Source organism: Astatotilapia calliptera, chromosome 11 (assembly GCF_964374335.1).
Source record: "Astatotilapia calliptera chromosome 11, fAstCal68.1, whole genome shotgun sequence".
Taxonomy (NCBI): domain Eukaryota; kingdom Metazoa; phylum Chordata; class Actinopteri; order Cichliformes; family Cichlidae; genus Astatotilapia; species Astatotilapia calliptera.
The window spans coordinates 17761658-17784096 of NC_137432.1; the positions used below are offsets into that span (position 1 = coordinate 17761658).

The 22439-nt window shown below is 41.6% G+C and overlaps 2 protein-coding genes across 6 annotated transcripts in view; one reads left to right on the forward strand and one right to left on the reverse strand.

The window, feature by feature from the left end:
* The window catches only part of klhl32 (kelch-like family member 32), a 42291-nt gene extending 31986 nt beyond the window's left edge, over positions 1-10305 (reverse strand). Inside the window, exons 1-3 of one of the 3 annotated variants that reach the window (XM_026184451.2) lie at positions 9278-10305; positions 7858-7973; positions 3876-4053 (exon numbers count right to left, since the gene is read on the reverse strand). In XM_026184451.2, coding sequence (XP_026040236.1) covers positions 3876-4053; positions 7858-7880 — 201 coding nt within the window. In that variant the 5' untranslated portion in view covers positions 7881-7973; positions 9278-10305. Of the gene's footprint in view, positions 1-3875; positions 4054-7857; positions 7974-8746; positions 9234-9277 lie in introns of those variants that run through there. The other 2 variants (XM_026184452.2, XM_026184454.2) reach the window with 2 other exon arrangements.
* Positions 10283-22424, forward strand: fzd6 (frizzled class receptor 6). Of its 3 annotated transcripts, none has more exons than XM_026184237.2 (8): positions 10283-10420; positions 11680-12099; positions 17199-17392; positions 17476-18052; positions 18161-18583; positions 19761-19909; positions 20027-20431; positions 20573-22424. In XM_026184237.2, the coding sequence occupies exons 2-8, from the start codon at positions 11914-11916 to the stop codon at positions 20736-20738; spliced, it is 2100 nt and encodes a 699-aa protein (XP_026040022.2). In that variant the 5' UTR covers positions 10283-10420; positions 11680-11913; the 3' UTR covers positions 20739-22424. The 3 variants fall into 3 exon arrangements, with proteins under 3 accessions (XP_026040022.2, XP_026040024.2, XP_026040023.2); XM_026184239.2 differs by having other exon boundaries at positions 18161-18580; XM_026184238.2 differs by having other exon boundaries at positions 10414-10619.
* The last annotated feature ends 15 nt before the right edge of the window (positions 22425-22439 follow it).

A 22439-nucleotide genomic window follows, 5' to 3' on the forward strand; every position in this document is an offset into this window, starting at 1 on the left:
TTGGTGTTCTACAGTGGGGCAAAAAAGTATTTAGTCAGCCACCGATTGTGCAAGTTCCCCCACCTAAAATGATGACAGAGGTCAGTAATTTGCACCAGAGGTACACTTCAACTGTGAGAGACAGAATGTGAAAAAAAAATCCATGAATCCACATGGTAGGATTTGTAAAGAATTTATTCGTAAATCAGGGTGGAAAATAAGTATTTGGTCAATAACAAAAATACAACTCAATACTTTGTAACATAACCTTTGTTGGCAATAACAGAGGTCAAACGTTTACTATAGGTCTTTACCAGGTTTGCACACACAGTAGCTGGTATTTTGGCCCATTCCTCCATGCAGATCTTCTCGAGAGCAGTGATGTTTTGGGGCTGTCGCCGAGCAACTCCCGCCACAGATTTTCTATGGGGTTGAGGTCTGGAGACTGGCTAGGCCACTCCAGGACTTTCAAATGCTTCTTACGGAGCCACTCCTTTGTTGCCCGGGCGGTGTGTTTTGGATCATTGTCATGTTGGAAGACCCAGCCTCGTTTCATCTTCAAAGTTCTCACTGATGGAAGGAGGTTTTGGCTCAAAATCTCACGATACATGGCCCCATTCATTCTGTCCTTAACACGGATCAGTCGTCCTGTCCCCTTGGCAGAAAAACAGCCCCATAGCATGATGTTTCCACCCCCATGCTTCACAGTAGGTATGGTGTTCTTGGGATGCAACTCAGTATTCTTCTTCCTCCAAACACGACGAGTTGAGTTTATACCAAAAAGTTCTACTTTGGTTTCATCTGACCACATGACATTCTCCCAATCCTCTGCTGTATCATCCATGTGCTCTCTGGCAAACTTCAGACGGGCCTGGACATGCACTGGCTTCAGCAGCGGAACACGTCTGGCACTGCGGGATTTGATTCCCTGCCGTTGTAGTGTGTTACTGATGGTGACCTTTGTTACTTTGGTCCCAGCTCTCTGCAGGTCATTCACCAGGTCCCCCCGTGTGGTTCTGGGATCGTTGCTCACCGTTCTCATGATCATTTTGACCCCACGGGATGAGATCTTGCGTGGAGCCCCAGATCGAGGGAGATTATCAGTGGTCTTGTATGTCTTCCATTTTCTGATGATTGCTCCCACAGTTGATTTTTTCACACCAAGCTGCTTGCCTATTGTAGATTCACTCTTCCCAGTCTGGTGCAGGTCTACAATACTTTTCCTGGTGTCCTTCGAAAGCTCTTTGGTCTTGGCCATGGCGGAGTTTGGAGTCTGACTGTTTGAGGCTGTGGACAGGTGTCTTTTATACAGATGATGAGTTCAAACAGGTGCCATTCATACAGGTAACGAGTGGGGGACAGAAAAGCTTCTTACAGACGACGTTACAGGTCTGTGAGAGCCAGAGATTTTCCATGTTTGAGGTGACCAAATACTTATTTTCCACCCTAATTTACGAATAAATTCTTTACAAATCCTACCATGTGAATTCATGGATTTTTTTTTCACATTCTGTCTCTCACAGTTGAAGTGTACCTCTGGTGCAAATTACTGACCTCTGTCATCATTTTAAGTGGGGGAACTTGCACAATCGGTGGCTGACTAAATACTTTTTTGCCCCACTGTACCTACAGCTTTAAAGAAAAGAACATTTCAGGCTTGTGTTTGTTGGAGTCAAATTATTAAATGTTGCCATTATTGTACTTAAATTTGTAAGTCTTGGTTCAAACTGTATGATCCAAGACATTCCTTTGTTTCTGACCCCCGCCCCAGCCTGTTGAATGGTGGGGGAGGCTGTAGTGTTTTATTATAGGGACACATCCTATGTGAAGGTTCTGTTTTCTTGTTTAGTAAACTTCCTGCCTTTATGACCCTTTGGTGAGCAGGAGGTCACACAAATGCACCCCCAAACACAAGCACACACACTCACGGGCACCTACACACACACACACACACACACACACACACACACACACACACACACACACACACACACACACACACACATACATACACACACATACAAGGGCCCGACACACCGCAATGGGTGGTGCCAGTGTAAACTGTAACTGTATTCAATAAAAAGGCTGCAAGGAAGGCTGTTTATTTGAAGTTGGCTAGGAAACAGGTGAGGAGCGTTCAGCTCCAAGAGCCTGGTGGACCAGCCTCCATTGCTAGCAAGTAAAATCGATCGATTGCTGTTCGTCTTGCTTCGTTAACGGGAATAAGTCTCTAAACCCGTGGGGCCTGTGGAATCACAGACCCAACAGTGTCAAATTCTCATAAATGAAATCAATACAGCTCAGTTAAACAGAGCTCAACTCTTTCCACAGGCAGTCCATGTAGTGTGTTGTACCTCTGTGCATGCAGTCCGGAGATATATAATATGCAATGCAACTGCCTAATGCGACATCAGTGCCACAGTAGTACCTGCAAACTCCTTTTCTAAAGTATTCAGAAGAAAAAACTAAATAAGCTGTTGCTACTATAAATACCTGAAAGGGGAATTCACAAACTTTCAATTTTGTATGCAGCAGTGAATCTATTTCCACTTATTTACAGCTTGCTACAAATAGCACAGTATACATTGAATCCCCACGCACCAACTTCCTCACAGGGATCAACTTACAACAGATGCCATTATCAAATCAAGCTATATTGGATTAGACAGAGGAGAGATCGTCTATAAATGATCTACAGGAAATACCGATCAGTCTTTTAAATAGTGTTGTCACAAAGCAATATATGACTTTTACTTAGTGTAGTTTGTGACATTTCTATTGAAAATAGTGACTGTTTTTTGGTAAAGGCTCCTTTCTAACTGATGGGCGAACAGACAACATTTTGTGTGTGGGTACTTTCTCGCTGTCAGCGGTGTGCTTGTGAGGCTGGTGTGACTGATTGTGGCTGTATCTCGCCAAGCTGTCCAGACGTCTTAGTAATGTGATGGGACTGGAAGAGGCAGGTGACACATTCAGGACAAGTTCCAGGTACACAACTCATGCTTGGTCAGGTATTTCATTACAATCCCTCATGCCCGCTGGACTACATAATGTGTTCTAATCACTGCAAAGTGTGCAGGTGTTTGCCTGAGTGTGAGAAGACTGAGACGTGGAACGAGGGGGAAAACACAGTTGCTATTCCCCACACAAGGCCCCTTCATCTCCTCAGTAAATGAAGTAAATGAAACCCAGCGGTGGAGTCAGATGACAAAATGAACATAATGTTGTTAGGCTGCTCCAGAGGAACAGAGGAGCGGAGTGAGTTTTTCTTGCTTACTGTAGCAGGCTGATCTAATAATCCGAGCGCTGGAACAACAGTGTTGCTCGGCTCAGCTGGGACTTGAAAGAGCGGCATTTAAAAAAGGAGCCGAAGAACAAAAGGAGAACAAATGTGAAGGGGATGAACAAAAGGAGGAGAGGAGTGTGACTCGCCCACCCTCGACTCTCTTCAGACAGAAGTAAAAAAAAAAAAAACCCTACAAACACACACACACACGGGAGGAATAATCCCCGGGCAACTTGGACATATTTAATCTGCCTCTCATTTTCAACAGGGATTAATTTCTACCTTCTAATCTGCTTGGTGTCCCTGAATTAAATCTCATGTGTGCACTTTTCCCTGTGCGGCCCATCTGAGGAAATCTCCTGCCTGGCTGTCTGACAGCACAAGCCTAGCTAAAGCAACGTATGTGGCTTAAAAGGTATCAAACACTCGGGCTCGTTCCAGGTGGGTTAGTGAAAGACGTGTAGCAGTTGGTGTGACATATAATACACCATGTGGGCTTGCAAACATGACCAATTTTCCAACCAAACACTTCTACTACTACTCTGCTCAAGAACTTCATTTATTGGCAGGATGAATTGTTTTTGAGATCTCTAACATGAACTAGACTCACCCTGAAGTAATCGCTGCACGCTGCTAGGACGGCTTTGTGGGCGTGGAACTTCTGCTCACCGGCAACCAGAGTGACATCACACAGCAGGCCATCCTTCCTCTGCTGGTTGAGGGCAGAGAGGACCGAATCCTGGTGCGACTTTGACTGGCAGAGCCTCTGTCCTGTCAGCATCTCCCTACTGGTGTACAACACACAGACATACAAAACAGATGTTGGATTTTAGTGGATTTACTAGGTAAGACAAAGATTTTGCGCTAATGATAATAAGCAATAATAATTTATCCTTTACCACAGATGGATTAAAACAAATTAAGACTTTTCTGTGAGCAAACATTTACAATAAATCTAAACAATTCCATTCATTTTAACCACCTTGACAGCACAATAGTAACATATATCCATGTAAAACTCCTACCTTAACAAAAATCTCTATTTTTTTTAAAATATATGTAATGTGCACAGCAAATACATGAAAAATCATAACTTTTTACCCCATGTCCAGTGGTGAAAATCACACCAAACAACTGAAATGAAATGCTCTCACACACACTCCAAGAATTAAGCTAAGGAACTACAGCAAGCTAACGTTGCTTGCTGTATCATTATTATCCATACATAAAGTATCTCTTAACCCAGTTTCCTCTACCTTTTACCACACCACTGCAACTATATCAGTATCCATTGATTACTTTACTATTGGTGTTCAGACACGTATTGACAACTACTATAAATGTCAGACGCGCTAAAACTATTATTAGTCCACACAGGATTACTCTTATTGACGATACCCTATTTTTTCTCTTCCACCACCGTGAGGCTGATTTTTCTTGTTTTTTACTGAACTATATGGAACTGTTGGTTTTCTGCCATAAAACTCTCTAGAAGTGGCCACAAAACCCAGAGGATGAAGACATTTTTGAATAATTTGGCAGCATGGTGGTGCAGTTGGTTTAAATCTCCTGATTATCTGGGGCCTGCTTAGCTTGTTTGCCTGCTCATGTTTCCTTGGGTACTCCAGCTTACTTACACACTCCAAAGACATGCATGCTAGGTTAATTAGTGATTGTAAAAATGGCTGTAGGTGTGTCTTTAAGTGCTGCATGAATTAGTGTGTGAAAAAGCTAAATGTGGCTTATAGAGTAGAATGGTTCGAGCAGTCAGACCAGAAAAGTGCTATCTACATGCCAGTCCAGTCCATATTAATATGAATTTAATGTCCCTGTACCTAGAATTTAGTGTGGCTTTTTGAACATTAATGATTCCCAGGCGATAAATTGTAATTATTTATCCTTGGTTTTTTCTCTAGTGAGGCATTTGTTGCCTCCATGAGGTTATTATATCTGCTTTATAATTACATTATTTGTTATCTACAACATTCATTAGCCTTCTCAGAATTAAATGTAAAGACTTTGGTCATGCTTTAACTTTTCTGGTTAGTATCATTATTGGCACATAAGCTTGTCCCATATTTTTATTTATGATAAAACAGTGGCAAAGCATCCCTTTCTGTGAATAGAATATGCACAAATATAAGTGAATTTCTAAAACAGTTGGGATGCTGTGTAAAATGTGAACAAAAATGTGCAAATCTCATACTCATGTTTCATTCACAATAAAACATATGATCAGATATTTGAAGTCTTTGCAATTTTTCATCAAGGCACATTATTCTGAATTTGTTCCACAATATGTAGACACAGGTTTTTGCAGAATGGTGCACCTCATGTCACTGACCTGTTGCCAGATGACCCACTAAGCTGCTAAATGTTCCTCCAGTTGGTTTGTTTTTCTGTAACACTTAGTTTTCCAGCCTTTCGGGATGGCCGTCCCAACTTTTTGGAGACGTGTTGCTAAATTCAAAACGGGCTAACATTTTCATGAAATAGTAAAATGTCCCAATGTAAACATTTGATGTGTTTTCTATATTCTATTGTGAATAAAATATGAGTTTATGAGATGATTTATCAAAGACTATGCACAAAAACACTGATCTCGTAAGAAAAAAGGGTGGTGTTTATCAGATCGCGCTACTAGTTCATTTCCATCTACAGTCCCTGAACAGGTACACCCAAAAGATTAACCAGGCTGCAAAATATTAAACATAAACATCCACAGGACTAGCAATAATTTGAATAATATAATCAAATAGCCTAAAACCCTTCAATCAGTCCCACCCACAAGATACAAACACATTCATAAGTGCATACACCCCATTATTCAGTTATCTTTAATTTCCATTGTTAAAATTGCATCAGAAATTTAGACAAGTGACTCAATCAATGGCTTGCCATGATTTACATTTTTGCCATTCCCCCACCCTTACAAAAACAGCGCTTCCTACCCATCAGCGTCTATCTCACAGTTTAGCTGACAGGATAAACGCGCTGACCACAGAACATGTCAAAATGAGTTTTCCCGACTGGCAGAAAGCTGAGGATCCATGTAACAGCAAATATACCCCATTTTCCAACTCATCCTCAGTCCCTCTCCGCTTATGCCCATTCATAAGCCAGTCTGTCCACCCAAATCCATCTATGTCCACTTCCAGTCCTGGCCATCACTTTAAATTATGCTGCCTGCCAAGAGGCTTACTCTGTCACCTTCATGGTGATGGGGTGTAAGACAGAGGAAATAATGGGCGTGTGTGTGGGCGGATGCGTTAATGCGCTCTGGGATTGAGGTAGGATAAAAGATGACTCAGGTTGTTTGTTTGGTAGGTTTGTTTTTTTTTTTTTTTTTTTGGGGGGGGGGGGGGATTGCCATAATTTAAAGTAAAAGGTTTTTACATTCCAAGAAGAGAGTATAAGGATGAAATGAACATATTAGGACAAAACTGTTAGCCGAATGGTGAAAACTAAAGCAACACAAGAACAATAATGTGGCTAAACTGCCCTCAGAATGGGTCATATTGCAAAAGAATCTGTGTCCTACATTTCACAGTGTGTCATATTTTGTTTGTGTTACAAAAGTTGCAATTTACCAGCTCACAAAAAAATAAAGAAATAATGTTGTCAGAGGTTATTTTTTCTCTAATTACCCAAGTATGATGTGTAAAACAGCTTTAAAATTTAAAGTACACCAATGTTTACTCTTAAAGTACCACCGCAAGGACTGCAACAGTCAGAAATGTTACGATGCCATATATGTTGGCTTTAAAAGGCTAAAAGTAGATTTCAGTTTGAAAATAGTTTATTGCAACATATTCTTATTTCTTGAAAAGGCCAAAATCAGCACTTGATTATTTCTCCCTGCCTCCGAGCTTCATTTAGTGTCCAAAAACTATTAAACATATAAATAAACCACAGAGTCGGAAGGCTAGGTAATGAAGCAATCAGTGTAGATGCTGGAGTTCTTTTTCCAAGTAAATCCCACGTGCAGCATCCTGCTGCTAAAAAAAGACTCCCTGATAACACAATAAAAAGATGTTTCCTTCTATTTGATTAAACTAAAAGAAAATACAACTGTGACCTGTTTTTGAAGGTTTAGTAAGTAGGTTTGGTACAACGGATTGGGCTCTTAGGTAGATAGGTGGATTGTCGCTCGTATAACCTTGTCTACATCCATATATTAAGTTAGATAAAAAAAGACACTGAATGGACAGTCCAGGAGAGAGAGAAAGATAGAGAAAGCTAGTAGAGCCTGCGCTCTCCAAGCACGGTTATTGAACAACAAATCGATCCTAAATAGATCTTTCTCAGCTTAAAATAAAGAAGTGAATAATGTCAGCATTGTTTGAAACTGTCAGTTGATTCTGTGTTTGGATTCTCATTAACATAGCAGTTTTCTAGTCTAGCTGACCACTCAAAGCACTGTTACACCAGTAGCCACATTCACCCATACATGCGTACACCAAACCACCATCCTTCCAATCAATGAACAGCCCGCTCTACCTCCTGATAAGCCACAGGAGGTGCATACACAGTAACGGTTCCTTAAGGGTTATTGTCTATTTTTGCCATGAGCTTTAGATGTGCGGACCTACCTGAGGCTCGGTTCAGAAGGCATACCCTCTTACAAAGGAAGTTAAGATGGAGGTGGAGGGGAGGTGCTATGTGGCTCCTGAGGACTGTAGTCTCCTCACTGGGCACATACATCAGCCTGATAGGACAGAACAGCATGTCAGCTTCACTCAGTCCATCTACTCAACAAAGCCACAATGTGACAGCCTCCTGTGCGACGTGTGAAGGGATGCTACCACACGTTACGCCTAATGCTGACTTCTCCCTTCTCTCCATTCTCTGTTGACTTTGACAATTGTTAGAGCTGTTCTTTGAAGGCCTTTTCTTGTAAAGCCCGGGGACTGCGACAGCCACAGGCAGCTAGGCTTCAGTGAAGTGAATCAACAAGGTCAGCACTTCTCTGAACAAGCTGGGAGTCCAAATTACACCAAGTCCTTCTGGTGTAGCTACAACCTTGACATAATGTGCTACACACCTGAATCTTGATATCCCACAGATAATGTCCAGCAGCACAGAGAGGTCACTCGGAAATCCAAGCTGCTCTGGATACTCTGATTGAAACCCCACTCGCTTAGTGTACAAATAATAAGCTGACCTGGGTCTTCTCATACACCTGTTTTACAGAAGCAAGCCTCTGTATGTTTGCAGTTTATTTGATAGAGCCGAGTGTACTGCTGGTTTAGGTGTCATCCTCAGTGAGGTTTACTTATCGATCCATTCACGACTGACCTTCAGATGTATAGCCACAGGTAAGTGTTACTTACATTACCCTTGAGTCCAGCTGAACACATGCTAAAAACGTGTGATCAAAAGCAAATAAAATTGGAAATCATAACTTCCTTGTCTCCCTAAATGTCTTCAGTGCTGTTAGAATACGAGGTTTTCATAACATATATCTAAAAATTATCTTACCAAGTGAAAAAATGAGCAGTGGGAGAGGTTAAACACGTCCGGAAGGCGGATAAATTTAGGATCTGATAATCGCAACAACTAGGCCATTGTTCCCTGCAAAACACTGTAATCTCCTGACCGAAAACGACCACAGTGCAAATGTTGTCTTTTACGCACAGAAGACAATTAGGATTTACGCACGAAAAGCGCGCGAGGGAGCTGAATTGAGGAGGAGGAGGAGGGAAGGTTTGGGTTGCCAGATAAGCAGATACCCTTAGTGCATTAAGTGTCACTTTGAAGAAAAATAATAAGAAAAAAAGCTCCCAGCTGTCAAAAGGTCTCCTAGCAACAGGCCAGCGCCTCGGTCCACAAACTACGGGGACGGTGAAGAGAGCAACCTCTCCTGTGCGAGCAGAATATCCTGTTGCATCCTTCGCAGAGCACAAGCACACGATCTGTACCAAATCCTACCCAGAGCACCTCACGGCTTTGGAGGAATTTACAGTATTCACCCCTCCTCCTCCTCTCTCAATGTGCCACAAGCTTACGCACCTCATATGAATGTGTTATGAGTCAGTCCCGTCCCCCTCTGGCGGCGCCTCCGTTACAGATCATTTGATCATTTGATGTCCGAGGTTGGGCTCCTTTTTTTAAAATCAGCTGCGACACGAAGGGAGGGTGCAGCGGCGACCAGATGCGCAGGGTTATCAGCAACACTTTATTGGTTACACTGTAGGACCTAAATTGTTACATTATAACCCCGCCTCTCCACGGCAGGTCACATGAATATGGACACAGTCGGGAGAGAGCGCCTCCAGGTGGATAATTGAGGCATGGCAAATTGTTGGGGATGCCTCTGCGTGTGCTACATGCAGTATTGTAGACACTACTGGGACACCAGGGGTCCTCATAGGATTTCCACGGGGTGCCCGGCAAATTTGGCGATACTACGCTGCTCCACTGAAAGTAGCAAAAGAAGAAATATAACACTGTGTAGTTGCACGCATCTGTGAGATCATTGTTACCCTTATATTTTTGATATCAGTATTACAGGAAACGTCAGTGCAGTTTTATCTGTATACGACTGCATTTTGTCACTTGCAAAACATCATGACACATTTTTAAATGGTAAAATCACCCACTTCCATCTAGTGGTAATTGTGGAAAATACAGAAATTATAGAATTATATTCTATAAGTTATGATTGTTGTAAAAAAATAGAAAAGTTGGTGTTTGTTAATAAACCCTCTCAGCTGTATTTTGCATTGTTTCATCCTTTATCTGCCGTCTGCACGTACGCGGCGTTTAAGTGCTTCCTGTCTATACTGACATTGTTACTCTCGTTGGGGCATTCAACTGCTAGTTTAGTGACCTGTAAAGTTAGTATGTACAGTACGCCACTCTTTTAAAGATGAACTTGCCCTTTAATTTTTTTTAATATAAAAGGCTATTATACACATGAAGTCTCCCACCCACAAACTACCGTGAAACTTAGATTTTAACTTAAAAAAACAAACAAACAAAAAAAACACTTCATATTTCCAATTGCACCTGAAAGCATCTTTAGTTCAGAGCAGGACGGGAATAGTTGGTGGGAAGGTGCGGGAGCTTATCTCAGGAAACACGCTACCAAATTCCTCACCGGGCAGATCCTGCAACTATTCATAAAGTCAGCTAACTCTTGGGTATTTGGGGGTAAGTTTTCGTGTTTCGCATTTTTACCCCCTCATGGGTTCTTTCTGCTTGGTTGTGGCGAAGTTGTTTCGGCCCCTTGTCCCATGGCAGCGACCGAGGCAGGGATGTTGACTGCACTGTCTCCCCACAGCTGGTGTGTCATTTACGGGGAAACAAACGGCTTTCCTGGCCGCCGTGGACTCGCGTATTGATTTAAAACGTAATTAGCTTTGACATATGCAAGTAATTGGACAGTAATATCAACTTATTATGTCTGTTTGTAGCCATGTCTGCATGGTATGTCGAAGTGTTGGTGGAACGTGTCAAATATTTACCCTGCTAACTATTCCTGGTATATCGCTAATATGCTAACCAAAGGGCTTATTAAGCGTAAATTACTTTTTAGCTACTTTAGCACTATGAACCTCCTTGACTACATGCTGTACTTTGAGGACTGCTGAATTTTGTTGTACGTGGAAAAAGGGATGCGGTAATATTAAGCGCTTATCATCAGTGATAAGATAATCATCAGAGAGACGAGTACCTATATAAACGATGTGTCTCTTTAGTCTCAATGGACAAGAATTCTGTGCAAACTGATCCAAAGCTAGCTTTGCTCAAATTGTTAAAATTCAGAATATAACCAGAAGTTATATCAAATAAATGCATAATCTGTGGGCCCCTTGTTAGGTCACCAGGAACAAGCCTAAACCTACACATACTCTGTTTTTATGAAAGGCAAAACATCAGTGGGAAAGTACAGCAGGCTGTCTGCCGTTCAGGTTTCTCAGTGGCTCGTAAACCAAGTGTGTATGTGGAACTCTGACACTTTAATGTGAAGTTTAATGTGCATCAACAAGCCGAGACTCATTCTTCTGAATCAGCATGGATCTTGCGCATTCCCCACCCTGTGTAAAAAGCATGCACTCGAAGCCTGCGTGGGGATTGACTGGATTTTGGTAGCTTGATTCCATCTGACTGAGGAGTCTCTAAGCAGTGCTTCCCAAACTAAACTTCTCAAAGATTTTAAGACCTCAACGGACTTGTAAGGATGCACTGAAATCATGAAAATGTGTTTATTTTTTAAGTGACGGAACAATGCATGCCAGGTTGTTTTCCTAAAACTGAAATTGTGCAGTAAATGAGGTACTATTGAAAAAGAAAAACCTCCTAAGCTGGGATTTCTGAAGGGATATCTTGCTGAAAATTCGGTTTGTGCGTCCACTTCTCTGTGTGTCTGAAAATATAAACCTGTGTCACAATAAGTACCTTCTTTTCAGGGATGTGGAATTCCTATCTGTGGCCTATAGGCACTTGCTGACTCACCATGAAGAAATTCTACCTGCTGCAGCGCCCACCAGCTCCACTGAGATGTCCCTGGGAGGAATGATACACGGATGACAGTCTGAACCAGGCCAAGACGTCCTCGCACGCAGTTAAAAAGAAACTCGAATTAGTTTATACACACACAAAAAAAGAACTGTGCACACGCCCACTCCTACTCACTCATCACAATGCTGATGCCAGGACCACTGTGGGTGTGCCTGGCACTGATGTGGGTGGGAAGCTGTCATGCCCACAGCCTGTTTACGTGTGAGCCTATCAGAGTGCATCGGTGCTTGGAGACGTCCTACAACATGACCTTCTTCCCCAACATGATGGGCCACTATGATCAGGATATCGCATACAACCGCATGCAGGTGAGCCCTCGTAACATTACACAACATTTATCTGTAGAAATCTGTATGCCTATGCATCGTGCAAGCATACAGTGATTCATTTTTATTTAAAGGTCCAGTGTTTTATAGATTAGGCGGGCCAAGCAAGCTAAGCATGTGAACAATTGTCAAAAATGATTCAACCCCACAGAACTTATTTTAAATTCTAGTAGAATTTATGTAAAATTAGGCTGAATTTGTTCAAAGTGTATATTGGGCTAATGCAGAGTTTATTGACTTATCCAGGCAGCCTCTGGCCCACCTCAAAGGTTCTCATCAGTCTTGGTTTCCATGGAACGTTGAAAAAACGCTTCCTCTCCTTATAATTGGAAATTATACTTCAGGCCACATTCAGCGATGATGAATATCATGTCCATATAATTGTCATTATTAGTGCCATCAGCGCTGTTTGTGGCTCCGGTTACTAATTGACGGTGTCTCTCAGCCCATACTGAAGCACATATTGATTGAAATATAATTACCATTTTGTAATGGACTTCAACTGACACACAGTATTTACCAGCCACAGTTTGTCCACAAATCACATCTGATTGTTAAAAGAAATAGCGAGTGATTAAACTGTGAATCTGTCCACTTAAATTCTAAAGGGAGGCTTTTAAGAAACCTTTGCGGTAGAAGAAGGCTCTGCTTAGGGTTCCTCTTACAAGTAAAAGAAGTTAAGAAAGAAGAACATTCTTAGTTATAACAAAAATGTGTCACAAGCTTTAATCACTGACTAAGTCCAAAACCAAAGTCCAAAAATCACAAAAACAAGAGGCCAGATGGGGAGCAAAACAGGTGCATCCACAGTCATTTCACAGAATTGTGCACAGAACTAAGCAGAGAAAACAACAAAGAGAAGGCCAGGACGATTTTTATTCTGGAGGCTGATTAAGGAATATCAGACAGGAGGGAGACGAGACACAGGTGTAAGTAATTACACACAGCTGAGCACAACCTGGAGGAGACCGTCAGGAAGCAACACACAGGACGTGAAGAAAATAAACTGTCAAAGCTAAAGAGGAAATAACCAAAGCAGACTTAAAGTTCTACAAGAGAAGAAAACACAAACCACAGATACAGAAATGAGACAAAGAAAAACACAGGGAAGAACATTATTACAACTACAAATACACAAGGCGTGAACCAGAATTTAAGCTATACAAAATGGAGCTTATCACTATAATAAGTATCTATAATAGAACAGCAACATAATAGGACAACAATGAAGCTAAATAGGGATTAAACACTCAATATCACCAGAGCTAAGATTCACAGTTTACTTTACAGGAAATCAGCTCAGACTCACCCTAACAATAATCGAAAGCCTGCAGCAGCGACACCAAACAGAAAGTACTTAATTAATAACAAGTAGAAATCCAAAAAACTCCATTCTCCCTGGCAGCCATAAGATTTCCACTGGGCTTTGCTAAAGAGGCAAAAATGCAATAGAAATGGAAGGATGTGAAATAGCCATCAACACACAGTAAACGTGGAACGGTATTTATCAGAAAATCCATGGCTCTCAGCCGATCAGTGGAGCCAACAGCTAATTCTGCACGCTAAGCTGAGAGGCAGCTTTCTTTTTTAGGGTAATCAACATTTTTCAGCTCATTACTTTTGCAATTTGTGGGTTTCTTGTTGATCTTCTGATAAGTCAAATCAGTTTAGGGTTTTTTTCTTCATTTGCACGCACTCATGCGATTGCATGTAAGTATAGGTGGCTATGGGGTGCATTTGGTCTTGGTATTGACTGTTATTGCGTGACCACTTTTCCATCCAATTAGTGGGTGATGTTCTGACTAACACCTGGATGACTGATGAATGGTTGAAATGAGGCATGTAATCCGAATCCAAGCTAAGTTAATTTATCCTTATGTAAGTAACGCCTTTATCGGTTTTGGAACATTATTATCGGCATTTTTCAGGTATGTTTAAAATACCATATGCAAACATGTTATCAGGGTTTTTGAACTTTCAAAAGTCAATATCCAGATTGGCTCAAAATATCCAGTGGTAATTCAGTGTATACCCATATGGAAAAGAAATAGTAAAAACTTATATGTGATTACTCATGAAAGTGGCCACTTTCTCATTACTTTTGTACATTGTTTTAGTAAGTATCCAAAACATACAAGTTTCACTATATAATTTTTCAAGGGATCTTATATCTGTTTTCACTCTTATATGCTTTTCATACAAGTTTCACACAAGACGGATACAAACTTTATAAGATTTATATATATCTTTTCCATATGGGTAATCTTGATTCAGGAAGAAAAACGACTTAATTGTGTTTGTTTTCAACAGAATAAACGTACAATTATAACAGAAAGCACAATCATATATATGTTTGATGGTTGTTGTTTGTTTTTTTTTCATTTCTCCAAAATTCTGTCTTCATCATTCGAAACTGCGGGAAAATCTCCTGTCCCTTTATTGTGTAAATTCAGGTCATGATTCAGATCACAGTGTAACATTTGGGCTGAGCTCAAGGACCTGTTGTTGTGATATAACTGTCTGATCATTTGTTGGCATCAACAAATTAGGAAAAATCTAACACAAGCTAAGAAGTCTAGCTGTATACGTAGAAGCACCTATAAGCTGTGCTCTTGTATAAAGGTTTATAGACTGTACTGGGCTGTTATGTGCTCCAGTCAGTATTACACAACAGAAGTCAGTAGACCATCTCTTAGCAACAGTAACTCTCAAATGACACTGAACTGGTGTAATTAGAGATTTACACCCTGCAGATTAAAATTTTCTTCCATGCATAGAATACAGAAATCAGTCTTCTTTTTCATAGTGGAAAAATATGCTTAATATCTGCTCAGATTTAGAGAATTCTAATCTTAAATTTGACTTCTCTTCAGACTAGTAGTGTTCTCTTTAATCACCACCCTTTGCTGTGACTAAAGTCTAAGTTTGTGTAACTGGTGTTTCAGCTTTGCTCCGTCAACCCTGTGGCACTTTGGCTAATGTGCTTTAAGACCATTTGTTGTCTTGCACATATCCTCAGCAGAAATGTTTCTCTAGCTGTTGCATCCTGTCTCCTGGCATTCCTGGGGGTTTGGGTTACGTGCATTTGGTGTGGAGTGTTGAGCATGATCTGTAGGAGTCTTTTGTGTGGCATCTGGCAAAGGTATCAGCTTCTTATTTCATGGCAACCTTGGCCACGGGCAACTTCAGTGACTTTGTTGTGAGGGCTCTTTGATTTCTGGAGGAAGGGGAGGGACACACCCAGTCGCACACAAAGCCTGCTGTGCATACCACAAGGAGTATCCTCTGTCTCTTAATACCCCCCCAACACACACACACACACACACACACACACACACACACACACACACACACACACACACGGTCCTACCTCCGCAGTCCTGTCTCCCAGGTGACAGGCTTACACTCTCTGGCCTTCATTCAACGTTAAATACTAAACATAGCCCGCTTTGAACATGTGCAATGATTTATCACAAAGCTCTGACGTTGGAATCAGGCAGGTTTCTGCTTTATTCTGGGCACAGTCCAGCCTATCAGTAGGATTTTCCGGAGGAGGGCTAACCTTTTCCTGCCCTTCCACTAGTGTTTGCCAGCTTTGGAAAGAGCAAAAACTTTGAAGTGTTAGAATATAGAGAGAATGGAAAGACAAACTGACACACTATAACGGACACTCGGGGGCCTTGAAAGTTTGAGTAAAACTTTGAAAAGTAAGAGTCATCTTTAAAAAAACAAAACAAAACAAAACTTCACTTAATACTTAAAGTACATTGTGCAGAAATTCTCTGCGAAGGATTTTGCCCTAAAGAGCAAATCAGCTCAAATTTTGCAGCTGATCCTGTTGGAAGGTTTTTGAAATGAGGGCAGTTTTTACAGTAAGTGCTCTAAAGAAAATAAAGGTCAGATTGTTCAGCCACGAGGAGCCTCAAGTCCAGGACCTCCAGAGGAGAGAAACAAGGACGCTTAATGTCTGAGGGGGCAAGCCCAGGGCCCAGAGATGTGGGCCTGGAGCCAGAAAAAGCAGAGAAGAGAAAACATCAACTAGTGCAATATGCTCAAGTGTGGTCGTGTGGATTTCCTTTGCGCATATCGGCAGTTTAGATTTACAGCAAGCTATCCAGTGATGAGGTCGAGAGTGTGGAGTACTCTGAAATACACACAATACAACACAGCACAACACACTTAGTCTGTGCTAATGCATGCCTGTCACTATTAACTGGTTATGTATTGAACATGCATATTACTCCAAGTGATGTAGCTGGTGTCGATCCAAAAATAATAAGGCTGTCCTCCACACATATCCTCAGCAACCTTCCCATGAACAGCTCTGTGCATTCCAGCCTTCTTGGCCTGTCCCTGGTTGTTTCCAAATGTCCGCACTCTCATTTCCTGCCACCTATACCCCCCCTTCCAATGCTCTGGTTGATCATGGTTTCCGGCCGATGAATGGACAGTTTTGTGTGTTACTATAGTGTACTGTTGCTTATGTAGCATAAATATTTTCACCAGCTTTTGCTACCCTGATCATTTGTAATCTCAGTGCTTATTATATTACAATGTCCAGTCATGCAGACTGCACTTATAACACAAGTAAAATCATTATATTTATGCCTCTTTTCCAGTTGCATTTACAAAAGTAATTTCACAATCTTACAGGTTACTGTCTGTCTATTTTTCAGAGAAAAATGTTTAAAAACTTCAAACTGTGCAGACTGCTACCTACACCTACTCCCCCAGCACAGCACAGTCTGTGGAAATACTGGATTCACCAGTGTAGGCAGACTGTACATAGCTGTAACATCATGAAAATGCTTTGGAAGCTCTTCAAAGAAAAGTTATAGCTGGAAAACTTAGATTTAAGCTACTTCAAAGGTTTCTTTAGGGAATGCTATATAACTCATGCACGCACATGTGAGTGTTCAGGTCACGAGTAGGGCTGTCAAGCCTTCAAATCTATCAGTATATTCAAAGTTCTCAGGTGATGTAACTTGCATCTAAACGTAATGGAAGAACAGAGTGCAATAATAGTTGTTATAATGGAAAACCGATTTTTAATATAGTATGTTTAATCTCTTCAATTTCAGCCATTTATGCCCCTGATAAACCTGAAGTGCTCTCCAGATGTCCACCACTTCCTGTGCCAAGTCTTTATCCCAGCATGCACCGAGGAGAATAAGGTGATCCACCCCTGCAGGGAGCAGTGCAATGCTGTTCGGTCCGACTGTGAGAAGAACATCCACACCTTTGATGTCCCCTGGCCTCCTGAAATGTGTGAAAAGTAAGAAAATATCCTTCCCCGGTTTCATTACCCACAATTCATGTTGAGGCACTTATCCTGTTATATTGTTATTTATGCTTTAGATTGGACCCTTGCAGTGTGCCTGGTTCTCCAGCCCCTTTAACCACCCCAGCAATCTCCTCATCCGCTAAGAGAGAGCTGGGCTTCTGGTGCCCATTGCAGCTAAAGACCAAGCCAGGTCATGGCTCATCATTCCTAGGCGCCCAGGACTGTGCTCCACCTTGCTCCAACATGTACTTCAAACCCCACGACATAGAATTTGCAAAGAGCTTCATCGGTGTGTGCTCCATCATCTGCCTGGGTGCTACACTCTTCACCTTCCTCACATTCCTTATTGACGTCAAACGCTTCCGTTACCCAGAGCGGCCCATAATCTTCTATGCTGTGTGCTATAGCTTTGTCTCGCTCATATACTTCATCGGCTTCCTGCTGGGAAACAATGCAGCCTGCATCAAAGCGGCCCATCCTGCTGGGGTTGACACAGTGGTGTTGGGCTCTCAGAGCAAAGGCTGCACTCTGCTTTTTATGCTTCTCTACTTCTTCTCCATCGCCGGTATCGTCTGGTGGGTTATACTCACCATCACCTGGTTCCTGGCAGCCGGCCCCAAGTGGAGCTGTGAGGCCATTGAGAAGAAAGCGGTAAGGTTCTTAAGTATTTAGGTTTGTTTCCTAGTAGCAAATAGGAAGCAAACACAACAAGGAAATATGTGCAGTTACAGCTCAGTCAATATTTTTATTTTGTCTAAGGTGTGGTTCCACTCTGCTGCCTGGGGGATCCCTGGGGCACTCACTGTCATGCTGCTGGCTCTGAACAAAGTTGAAGGAGACAACATCAGCGGAGTCTGTTTTGTGGGGCTCTACGACCTGGATGCGCTGCGCTACTTTGTACTGACGCCACTGTGCGTGGGCGTCATAGTCGGCCTCTTCCTCATCCTGGCAGGTATCGTTTCTCTGAATCACGTCCGACAGGTCATCCAGCACGACGAGCGCAACCAGGAGAAGCTTAAGAAATTCATGATTCGCATCGGCGTGTTCAGCTGCCTCTACCTGGTCCCGCTGGTCACCCTGCTAGCCTGCTACACCTACGAACAGAGCCACCGCAGCAGCTGGGAGAACACCTGGATAAACGACCGCTGCCAGGAGTATAGCATCCCCTGCTTAAACCAGGTTGTTGTGACTTATTCATTCAGTAAAGATGGGGTGAAAGTTTAGGACAAGCTTTTTTAGACTGCTGAAAAAGGGCAAAACCAAAGCACAGTGAAAATTTCATAAAACTGATCAGGGCTCAGAAGGATCCAAAAGGCTCATCTGTTTAAAAATCCCAATTATTAAATATCTATAATGTCCTGCAGAGTACAGGGATTCCAAAATCAAGACTGTTATGACAGATCAGTGTGGAAGTAACAGACGTCTTAGAAGCTGCGGTACCTCAAAAATGTAGTGCAGAATACATGAGTTTTCTTTAATTTATTAAATATAATTTTTCCACATTAAAATAAATAAAAACAAAGAACAAGAGGTCTTTAGATGAATCACAATTTAATGCAGGGTTATAAATTTTAAAAAAGATGGTGGGGAGAAAAAATTGGCATCATCAGTTTGTCTCAAGGGCCAAATAAGCACACTGTTTCTCCCTCTGTTATTCTCACAATTCTCTTTGGAGCCGTATACAATATGTCATGTCTCAGGATATGTTTGACAACATTAACACTAACACAGCATCTTGTAATGGGGGTGTATCCAACATAAAGTAATGTCAAACTTCTGCAAACATTAAAGCAAAAGACTTTAGAAATAATTCCCACAAATCCCCAAAACATAAAGGTGCAAGTCCAAAACATATGGACATTATTAACCATTTTTTCCTCAATCAAGCCAGTTGAGCACCAGTTTGTTCGGACTTCTGTTTAGGAGCGACCAAAATTCAAGGTTTTCCAACAGGAGTCTCTCCAAGCTCAGGAACTGGTGGAGGACGACTGTATTTCCCAAGCAGTCTGCCGCACACCTTCAGATATTTCAGTGGCCAGGTCTTTGTCCTGTCGTTGTTTCATACAGCATGTAGTGCCCATGTTCGGTCATTTGGTGGTGTGGTCCAAATTCATTAGAAGTGCTTTAGTAGTGCAAGAATTATACATCAGTGGATATCTGTATGGTATGTGGAAGATACAATACGTGAGCTTATAAGCGCTGCAGTGGGAAATAGCTTAGTCTTGTTTTGACAGTCAGTACCTGATGCCTGTACTGGAAATGCTTGACTTTGTCTTAAGTAAGAAATTGAATTTTTTTATTTAACCAGTTGCTCTAAATCACAAGGATCTCATTACCATTGAGTTTGTTACTGTTTTAGACCACAGATCATGAACGCCCTGACCTCTCCCTGTTTCTGGTGAAATACTTGATGACATTGGTGGTTGGCATATCTGCAGTATTCTGGGTCAGCAGTAAGAAGACCTGCTCTGAGTGGGCCTACTTTTTCAACAGGACCCGCAATAAAGAGTAAGACACAACTCTGACCACAGCAAAACACGTGGAAGATCTTTCACACAGTCACTGATGGAGTGAGAATACAGTATTCTAGATCATGTGTTTAATGCCATGTCATGTGACCCACAGCCCCATCAGCGAGAGCCGTCGGGTGCTCCAGGAGTCCTGCGAGTTCTTCCTAAAGCACAACAACCGGGTTCAGCACAAGAAGAAGCACTACAAACCAAGCTCCCACAAACTCAAGGTCATCTCCAAGTCCATGGGCACGAGTACCGGAGTCACGCCCACCAGTGTCTCCACCACCAGCAATCAAGGCACCTCTGCCTTAGGCAACCATGAGCCCCACATGCAAGGTTCACTGTCTGAGACCTCAGCCAGGGAACACCTGGACCGAGGCACCTCCAGTCGAAGCTCGAGGAGAGGGGAGAGAGATAGGGAAAGAGAGAGGGATGGGGGGGAGAGACGCAGCAAAACGGGGAGCTCCAGTAAAGTCAGCAGTCGCTCAGAGAGCTTGCACAGAGTGGCAGATGGGAGGTAAGTAGGAGAGGTGTGAGATGCCATTTTTGAAATGTTAAAAAATTTATTGTATATGTACAGTTCCTTACATTACATGGACTGCAACATCAGACAAGCATTAACCAGCAGTAATCTGTGATGTGTCCTGGCTGGTTTTAGGGCAACTCCAAGGAGCGAGCTATCAGAGGTCAGGCACATTCCCTGTGAGAAGCAACAGCTTTCAGCTTTAAACCCAGCACACACCAGCAGCCTCCAAGACGCCAGCCACCAGATGGTGCTCCAGGTGCCTGAGGAGCGCAAGGACCCAAAGGACAGCAGCTGCTGAGATATCTGACCTTTCAAATTTGTCTGCTCATCCATCCACCCATCCATGACACCAGTCACATGGGAGTCATGCTTGATGCTGGTTGTTGTTCCCATTGTGGGATTTTATTGAATACACTGGAGTGACTGAATGGAAACAGACCAAAACTTGTATTTCAGATGTTCTGAGGGTTAGCCCACATCTAACGGTGTTTGACGATTTAGTCTGTTTAAGTCATGACTTTGTCTTCCAGCTTTACTCGGTGTTTGACCTGAATGTTGCAGCAGCACAGCTACATGCATTGAGTCTGCTGTTTTATAACTTGTGATTTCAGTGGCATATATGCATGCTAGTAAACGATTGCAATATTTATGTAAATATTCTCTTTTTTTATATCTCATATATTTAGTCGTTCACTGGACTGGTCGCCACACTGAGAGTTTAATTGTTAAGGTGAAAATATTGCCAAATATTGAATCCAAGGAAAGTCTTCCTGTGATAAAGTGTCTTTAAATGTCCTATTGGTCTTAAAACGTCATCCTGTAAAACACACTGTGTGTCACTCCTTTGAGGCGTACTCTTAAACTTGATATAGCTGATTTTCAGAGAACTTGTGATTTTATTTTGAATACTTTTCTTAAAAGAGACATATTTTTCCATTTTCTGGTCATTTCTCCATGTTTTTGTTACAGAAATGCATGCTGTGCTGAACTGTCTTCAAAGCTGTGAATTTTGGTGAAATACAGCTTTGAAGCTTTCTAAAAGAATGTATTTTTGCTTAGAAAATCTTGTCATGATATCTGAGTTTTACTTCATAGTTACTGTGGCTAGAGAAATCTATGACATCATTGAAATACCAACAGAAAATGAACAAAATGAACTTGACTTATTTCAATAATACTATCGATCAAGTTCATCTTTACTTTTTATTACTGTGTTACTTTTCTCTTTTGGAATATTGATGAAAGAGCACCTTTAAGTTCAATTTTTTACTAAATTGATTAGTTGGAAATGATTGAAAATCGAATGCATGAGTTCATGTTTTTTTAAAACTTAAAGGCAGAAATTAAGATTGGAACGTGGATTTAAACTGAAAGTACGAGTGCATGGACATGGTGGGGGAATGTTTTATTTCTGTAAAACCATAATCATGATATTTCATTTTCTGATACCAGGGTTATATATAGTTATCACGATATCCCTATAGTATCAACAGTGTATGAAATCGACGAAACAAAACAAGTTTTGCACTATTTGTCATTAGTAGCATTATCCACTGATTACTAAGTTGTCATAAATAAATAGAAAGATTAGTTTTGAGATCATTTTTGTTAAAATAAAAAAAAGACCACATGCAGCATCTCTACTTCAAGTACCTCCAGAACAACATCTGTGATTCATTAGGAGTGCCTTACTGTGCTGTCTGTGTGCTGTGTAAGGGACTGAGCTACCCCTCAGTTCACTTACATAGATTTATTTGGGAGTGAAAGGACAGTTTCAGTAACACTAAAAGGGAATCTTGTATGTTTTCTATGTTATGTTCCTATTCTGACATGTGGATGAGGGTCTTTCTTATGACGTATGTAGCTCTACTGTAGTCTTATCAGTACTCCAAACATTTTTGTGAACTTTTTTTTTCTTTTTAATATAATTTTCTACCACTGTTGTTTCATTTTGATAAAATATTCAATTAAACATGGAAATGAATGTGACTGTGTGTGA